This window comes from Galeopterus variegatus, unplaced genomic scaffold (genome assembly GCF_000696425.1).
Source record: "Galeopterus variegatus unplaced genomic scaffold, G_variegatus-3.0.2 Scaffold6323, whole genome shotgun sequence".
In the NCBI taxonomy this organism is placed as follows: Eukaryota; Metazoa; Chordata; class Mammalia; order Dermoptera; family Cynocephalidae; genus Galeopterus; species Galeopterus variegatus.
In genome coordinates this window covers 46,436-54,906 of record NW_007732434.1, presented here as the reverse complement: position 1 = coordinate 54,906, position 8,471 = coordinate 46,436, and the positions used below count along the sequence as shown (strand labels likewise).

At 48.2% G+C, this 8,471-nt stretch overlaps 1 protein-coding gene across 4 annotated transcripts in view; it reads right to left on the bottom strand.

Annotated features, from left to right (window-relative positions):
* SLCO3A1 (solute carrier organic anion transporter family, member 3A1) overlaps positions 1–8,471 on the bottom strand; it is a 70,417-nt gene that overhangs the window by 31,763 nt on the left and 30,183 nt on the right. For all 4 annotated transcript variants that reach the window (XM_008590712.1, XM_008590711.1, XM_008590713.1 and 1 more), the window contains exons 4-5: positions 5,559–5,757; positions 3,782–3,920 (exon numbers count right to left, since the gene is read on the bottom strand). In XM_008590712.1, the coding sequence (XP_008588934.1) occupies positions 3,782–3,920; positions 5,559–5,757 (338 nt within the window). The remainder of the gene's footprint in view (positions 1–3,781; positions 3,921–5,558; positions 5,758–8,471) is intronic.

Here is an 8,471-nt window from a genome sequence, read left to right as displayed (position 1 = left end):
GCAACCCTCGGTGTTGCTCCCGCGCCTCGCTCAGCCAGTGAGCGGGAACCGGTCTGTATGTGGGATCCGAACCCTCGGTGGGAGCGCTGCCGCACTCCCAAGCAGCGCATTGTAGCAGTGCGCCACCGGGCCGGCCCAAATTTTCTCCAGTCTTGATGGAAGCTATAAAGTGGTGAGAGATGAGCAAAGATTAGGTCTTTAGTATGAAATCGGCACCATCCGACCTACCTGCCTGCCCATTGCCACACAAGACTGGTATTATCACCTGTGGCTCCCTGGGGCTCTCTGAGGTCAACATGGGGCCTCCAGCCAGGTGTTTAGAAAGCCTGGGGCCTTAATCCAGAGCCACGGCTGGCACTGGGAATGAAGGGTCCACAACAGAGCCCCCATCCCTGGAGCCTAGGGAGGGAGATGCGGAGTAAATTAGCCACTAGAGCAAGCAGGGTAGGAGCCCTGCCAGGCAAGTGCAGGTGCAGTAGGAATCCACAGGAACGGTGCTAACACCATCCTGGAGGAAGTGACCAGGTGGAGAAGGCCTCCCAGCAGCAGTGAAGGAGAGCACGAGTCCTGATAGATAAGACAAGCTTAGACAGAAAAGACTATTCCAGATACAAGGAACAGCACGTGCAAAGGTCCAGGGGCAAGGGAGAATGTAGGGTGTTGGAGGAACTTGAAGCTCCACTTAGCAGGTGGCCTATTAAGAAGTGGGAGGAGCAGGGAGATCGAGGCTGAACAGACAGCCAGGGCCAGACAGTGAAGACTAAATGTCCTGACTGTGGACAGCGTGTGTGAAGAGGTTCTCACAGGTAGAAAAAAGGTGGGGATCCCTAAGGGAGTCACGGTTGAGTTGCAGAGTGCAGAGGAAGACACTGCGCATGGTGTCAGACTTTACATGCCAGCTCCCCTGCTTCTGCTGCATGACCTGGGCAAGTGACTAAACTCATCTATGCTCCACACCCGAGGCTGCTGAGAGGGTGAATGAGCTTATAGAGACGGGGCTGAGGGTAGGGGTGGAAGAACCGCTGAAACCAGGGAGAAGGGCTGAGTTCACATTAGAATAAGAGAACTCCAGGGGATGGTTAAACAATCAGTGTGGAAAGGGGAAAGAGGTAAGAGAGACGAGGAAGCTTTTAGCTTGTGGAAGACTTTTTTTTAAAAAAATGAAGTTGAAGATAGAAAGGAAAGGTTGGAGAAAAGGAAGGGGAGGTAGTGAATGTACCAGGAATATAATCCACCATTTAGCATTTTCTCAAAATACTGCAGCAGAGATTTAAAAGATTTAAATTGCTTTTTTGCTCATTTTTGGATGTCAGCCTGAGATTCCTTTGACTCTGGGCCAAGCTGCCACGGGCCATGAGTGACACACAGAAGGCCCTGTTACCTGTCCTGTAACAGGCTCTCAACAAAGCTTTAGCATTTTCTCAAAATACTGCAGCAGAGATTTAAAAGATTTAAATTGCTTTTTTGCTCATTTGTGGATGTCAGCCTGAGATTCCTTTGACTCTGGGCCAAGCTGCCACGGGCCATGAGTGACACACAGAAGGCCCCGTTACCTGTCCTGTAACAGGCTCTCAACAAAGCTTTCTGCTGTTGCAGATTTTACAGTTGTGGTTGTTTTTAAGGCTAGACTGTCACAATGGCCCCTTTCCAAGGAAAGAGTGGCTCTGCATCCCCAAATCCCTTATCCACTTGTTAGAAGCCAGGCAGCCAGAGATCTGCCTCTATGGGGAAGGCATGTTAACTCCCACCCAGCTCTAGGGCCTGGTGATTCCTCAATCTGTGCCTTTATAATCGCATGGGAATAACCCTCCTGCCGTGTCTGCACCCCAGCAGACAAGGTGAGGCCCCAAGTAATGTGCATAAAGGCAGGTGTCTGGGGAATAAGCGATATGTTCAGAGGCAAGCAGAGGAGCCTGCAATCTGATAACTGCCTTCCATAGCTTTGCTGTTTCAGCAGCTGGAAGCAACCATGGGCCTGCCTAGGCTCTTATTCAATAAGACTCTTGTACATGCAAGATCAGGGGAAATGCAATTTTTAAGACAATTTTTTGGTCAGTGCATTCCCTGGCATAAAGACTTGCTTGGTCTCAGGACACTAGGCTATACTGAGTCAATTTAATTCTTTTAACAGGACACTAACCAAGACTGATTTATAATATAACTTTTTGGATATTAAAATGTTAATGAAATCGTTGTCATGAAAAATAATAGCTTGTGTTTTTATTTTAACCATTCTCAAGGCTCTAGCCCTATTTAAAAATTTATTTCCACTCACATAAAGAAATTGCTTTATCATCTAATTTAGAAAATCAGTTCCTCCCACCCACCCCCCATAGTGATTTATATTCTCTATAGAAAATGTTAATAGCTGGCCAGGAATCTAAATGTTAAAAGCAAGGAAATATGAAATCTTTGAAAATGAAAATAAATGATCCATTTTTCTTCTCTTGGAAAAATTGCTGCTCCCCAAAGATACAGGATTTGGGAAAGGGAGGAAACAAGTAATTTCAGTTCTAAGTTCCTTGAAATCAGCCTCATGGCCTTCTCAATTTCCTTCCTATTTATGCAGTGTGTGAACATTTATAGACCACTTTGAGTGCTCGCCCCTGCTTAAGAAACCCACAGATCAGAGCAGATGACAGACACTTTTAGCAGATCATAGTACTGAAATGAGAGAATTGCCTTCAGGAGAGAAAGGCACCAAAGGACTTCAGCAGCAAGACCCTCAAAGGTGAAAGAGGGAAGGGATGGTTTCAGAGGAGGGGACATTTGAGTAGGGTATTGACAGGTGAGTAGGAGTTGTCCAACTGGAGGGTGATGTATGAAGAAAAGACAGGTTGAATGGAAACAGCTGAATACCACAGACTGAAAGGAGGTAGAGCTGAAGAGTACAGGCAGTGAAGACTCATAGGAACCAGGCTTAGTGCCTATCTTATCTTCCAGTTGACAGCAGCATGCGAATGAACGGGGCATTTGCAGTGTCATGGAAATCTTTCGGGGTGCAGTGTAGAAGAAAGAACAGGAAGAGGCCTTCCTAGGAGGTCAGGTAGGCAACTCCTGCACTGGTAGGGAGGCCTGCACCAAGGCAGCAGACGTATGGCTGCAGAACAAGGGCAGGTGTGGGAGACACCTGGAAGGCGGGATCAGCAGGACTGGGTGACCTGACGATTTTCAGGCAGAGAACTCGGAAGGTTGCAGGCTGACAGCCAATTATAAACTTCACACTGAGAAGAAAATTGCCAAAAAAAAAAAAAAAAAAGTGTGTCAGGAAGATGGAAAAGGGGGGGGCATCTAGTTGGGAAGAAAAAGGCAAAGGGAACTGAGTAGAGAAGAGGCTGGATCAGTGTCAGAGAGTCTCAGGTTTGCAAAAGGTCCTTCCTGAAAAACGGTTTTCTTGCCTTTGAATATTTCTGGCAATGGGGAGCTCACTACCTCTGCAGACATCCTATTGCATTGACACCCTTGGTGAGCTCCCTGAACCACAATCTTTTTCTCTGACTCTGTATGTATGGCTTCCTTTTTTACATTCAGTTGATCAGTGAAACTCCTTGGACATCTACTTGATTTAGCAAGAAGGCCTGAATATCCAGTCAGTCCTATCATCCTGCTAATGAAAGATCTTCCACTAGAAGAGGGCGGAGGCTTAGAAAAAGTCACAGTGAAGGAGAACAATATATGCGACACTTATGGCTGCCCACTCCTGCCCCTGACCTTGGGTTTTAAGTTACTTTAGCTAACTGAGTCCCCTGCCCTATCCCATGCATCAAAAAATCACCATTACCGTGCTGTTGCAGCCAGCAAAGCAGGCAGACAGGTAGGTGATGCCATCTGCCCCACACACTGGAGTGAAGGAATCAGTTTGGCATTCACAGTTGTTATTGCAGGGTGAGTACGGGTCCAGGGCCGAGCCAGGTGCTGAGCTGAAAAAGAAAGGGAAAATGGAACCCATGACAAACAAGTCAAGGCATGACTGGATGCCCCGTGGCAGCCCTCTGCCGTGATGAGTGGCATGGCACCCTTGCTCATGGAATTCTTACCTGGCACTCCCTTGCTTTTCATCTTTCAATCTTACCCCTCCTTGTCCTGGAAGGACAAGCCCAGAGCCACTGCTAAGAGCTATACAGATAGTGTCCTGCACAGTGAAGCCAGCTTGGGTGGCTGGCTGGGTGGGAGCTTAGTCTAGCTCCAGGTCCTCTCACGAAGGGAGGAGAGAAAAGCCCCTTTAATTGTTTTCACCAACGTGCCCTTTGGGCTGGCGGCAAGGGGCTCAGCTCAGGGCCATCCCCTCCATGATGCCTCTCCTGATTGCTGCAGCCTCAACTCATCCCCCTTCCCCAGGCCAACAACTACGCAGGCACGGCTGCACATCTCATTTCCTATTTCCTCCCTCTTTGCTCTGGTTCTTGCCTCTGTTTTCTTCCTACCCATCAGACAAGATGCCTCATGATGCTTACTACACTGCTACAGCTAGACTGGCTTCAATAATTATTGTCTGACTGACTAATTCAATATCCAGAGAAAAATAACACTAAGATGTTTAAAATTTTTCTTTGCATCATTAAAGGCACAGTTACCTAGAGCAAGCAAATTAAAAAAAGAGGAAAAGGGTGGGGTGGGTGTCTTTCAGCCCTGAATGAGATGAAGTATCTTTTCTTTAGCCCCGTTATTTCCAGCTGTGTCTCCTAAGGCTCCAAGCACTTCATAATAATAAAGATGAGGATGGTGACACCTGACAACGCCTGTGTCATGTACTATTTAAGGTATTGCATTTATTAATTCATTTATTCTCAGTATAACCCCATGGGCTTTATTAGAGAAGGAAACTGAGGCGTAGCCAGGTTTGTACTTGCCCAAATGTACAAAACTCGTAAATGGCGGAGGAGGGATTAAACTGGGGCAATTTGACCACAGGCCCTACACTTTTTTTCTTTTTTATAGAATAACATCATTATGGTAAGACCCTGTGCTTCTAACCACTGTAGCACACCACTTGAGAGATGAGCAATTCACAGTAAGGGCTGTTATTTACAGCACGTGCAAACCAGAAGGCACAGTATCTGGACAGGGGGGAACTCGGGGCTGGGGTGGGGTGGGGCTTGGAAGAGGCCACTTGTGGTGGTGGGAAAGGGGGCGGGGGACATATGGGGCTTGGGCTGTGCACGGATATATAGAGAGCTGCCCTTGCTCTAATCTCCCAGTCTATCCACTTGCCCTTGTGGGGTGGCAGATAAGCCCTGGCGGGGAACTCGGGGCTGGGGTGGGGTGGGGCTTGGAAGAGGCCACTTGTGGTGGTGGGAAAGGAGGCGGGGGACATATGGGGCTTGGGCTGTGCACGGATATCTAGAGAGCTGCCCTTGCTCTAATCTCCCAGTCTATCTACTTGCCCTTGTGGGGTGGCAGATAAGCCCTGGTCTTCGACCTGGGGAGTAAGATTCAGAGATGTCCTCGACTCCTCTGGTCAGGGTCACTGGGACAAAGCTGGCTCCATTAACCTCCCAGGAGAGAGAGTCCCGGTGTCACTGGGCATGCAGCGGGGAGCAGACATTTCCAGTACTCACTTGTTTCCATAGGGAACAGTAACCCCAGCCACAGGGCCTGTGTCACAGCCCAGGAAGAGGAAGGAGACATAGCAAGCTGTGGACACCAGGTTGACAATCATGGCCATCCGAATGGCCCCCAGGGCAGACAGGCTGAGCTTCTTCACCAGGAGACCGCCCAGGAAGATTCCCAGACAGGCACATGGGATCGCAGTCATCCCTGGAAGGAAAGCAGAGGGGCAGGAACATGAACAGGGAAGGAAGAGCTGATCCACACGAACCTGCAGCTGAGCCTATGAATTCCCGTGACCCCACTGCAGGGTCGCTGCTTCGACAGCACCTCAAAGCCTTTACACAGGACCTCATTTCTGCCCTCAAGGAGCTCACAGAAAGCTGGGGGAGACAGACACAGAAAAACTCAGTTAAGAGTCTGAAAAGTGCATGCAGCAATCATGCCAAGCAGGGCATGAAACACACACAAGTGATATAGGGACAACCCAGGGACAAAGTTGGACAGACTAGGGACACAGATGTGCATTTTAGGAAGGTAAATGTCATGGAGCAGTGATGTACTCTACATGCATTTTTGAGGTGATATGGGAAGGGGACTTAAGATCATTTAGGGATTTTTCTCCCCCTCTAGGCAAAGGGGGGGTTGTTTTGTGGAGTCTGGAAGCTGTTTAACTCAAAGGTCATAGAACTCACTGGAACTCAGTCCATGGAGATGGTGTGTTAACCAGCTGTGCCACCCCTTAGGAAGTGGCATCAGTCGAATCAATACATTTTGTAGCTCTTGGTGAGTAATTGGCATACTCCCCCCCCGCCCACTCTTGCACCCAGAGCTATCTGCAAGGCAGCAGGGCCCCAAACCTGTTATTTCTCATTCTCAGAGATCCACAGAATCTTAGGAAGACCAAAGGATCCTAGGGTTCCAATCTCCTGTTAGGTTTTGCTCTGTTCTGATTCATTTCATCTAAAACTCTGCTTTAAGTCACCATGTGTCATTTATCTACTATGTAGATTATGCAGGGCCAATTTTCCAGTCTAGGCTGCCTCCTCCTTGCCCATCAACAGACCTCTAGGTCAATTGACTATATCAACCAGCTGGTATGTGCTAAGGGAACACAAATTAATTTTAATATTAGGGTAAGAAAATATGATCAGGGAGGCCTCGCTCTGCAAGAAAATAGCACAAGTCACACTTAAAACAGACATATACTATCTCTCTATCATCTGCTGGTCTTGGACTATCTGTGCTTGGTTTTCCTCCCTTGGTATAGAAATGATCTCAGGAACTAGCCCCGTGTGCCTCTCTGTCCTCACCCCATGCCATGCTGCCCACCACAACTATACCTCCCGTCCTCCTTTCTCTCCCTGGAACTGGCCAAATGGTTCAGGCCTCAGGCTTTGTCTCCTCTGACACTGGTGCCCTTCGTATTTCCTTGGCTGGCATCTACCCTCTTCAGAGAGGCTTTCCCTGCACCCCTGCCTGGCAATCCCTATGGTTTCTTGCCCTGTTTATTGATTTCATGGCTCTGCCTGCTCTCTGAAGCTTCCTCATTTATTCTTAGTTTCCTTGTTTCTTGTTCTCTCGCCCTCTACTAGGATGCTGCTTCTCTGAGGACATGACCTTTTTGGTTGTGTTCAGTCCAGTCCAGATTCCCTGTGTCTAGGACGGTGCCCAGCACAGAGTGGGCATTCAAGTATTATTTTCAGAATGAGTGAATTGGTGAGCAAATTGGATCTGTGTGAATGAACATTGGTGACAACGTGCCCATGCCCAGACAACAGGCCTGTGCTTTGTTTCATTTCCTAGCAGAGACATTGGGGTGTCACCTGGTGATGATGGTAACCATGGCAATAACAGGCCTGCGGCACCTTTTTCTCCAAGCCATCGTCAGCCCCCTTCCCCTCCCCAGTGCATGTGCGTGTCCTTAACACTCCAGGTGGTGATGAGAACTTCTCCAAAACCCCATTTTCCTCATTACATTAACCTATGTAGATTGAGCCTTTTTTTAACCTCACTCATAAATCAGCGCCATCAGCTCCTTAATCATCTGTGCTGCTCTTCTCTGAACCCTGTCCATCTGCTGATGACATTGTGGGTGGCCCAGAGCCCTGTGTTATTGCTCTGGAATGACCGCAGGGCCGGTCTTCCAGCTCTTCAGGAGGTATTGACAAATGAGCTCCCCCAACCACCCACCACCAGCCCCTCTTGCAGCCATCCCTACGGAGCCCACGCTGATTGCAGCGACACCACAGGCAGGACATGGAGAGAAGGGTGCATGTGCCGTCCTCCTGTACCACCCTGTGTGGGAGAAGGTGTCCTCCTGCTGAGCACTCTAACAGACAGAAATCACTGGGAGATGAAAAGGCACAAGAAGGCAAAATTGTTTTTTTTGACCTTCTGCCCTGAAGACTATTGATTTGTTTGTCAACAGAAAACATAGGCATCTGTTCTGAAATAGAACACAACTCCAAAGTTGAAGCAACTGTGCAAAGGTAATTAAAATGGAAGAAACAGCAGCAAAGAAATCAGGAGGTGACAAATAAACCCTTCAAGGGCTGGAGGGCTAACCCTGAGAGATGCTAGGGGATAACAAAGCAGTTGTAACTTTAATTATGAAGAGGTATAGTTTACCCTGTCTCTGCCAGGCAGGTATTAAAGGGCCAACCGCATTTTGCTAATATCTCTTGGAAGTAAAACTCACAAAATAGTGGGTGGTAAAGTTATCGGTGTAAAAGAAAAAATAAGGCTTGTGCTACCCCAGCAGTTCTCAGGAAGAGGGGCAGTGATCTGGCCACATCACTGTGGTAGGGGTTTTTTTTTTTTTTTGACTTGAGGTATTTTATGTCCTGTGAAGTGCACAAAGCTTAAAGGAACAGTCTGATGAACTTTCACACTGTGTGCACCCCTGTAAGCACTGGCAGATC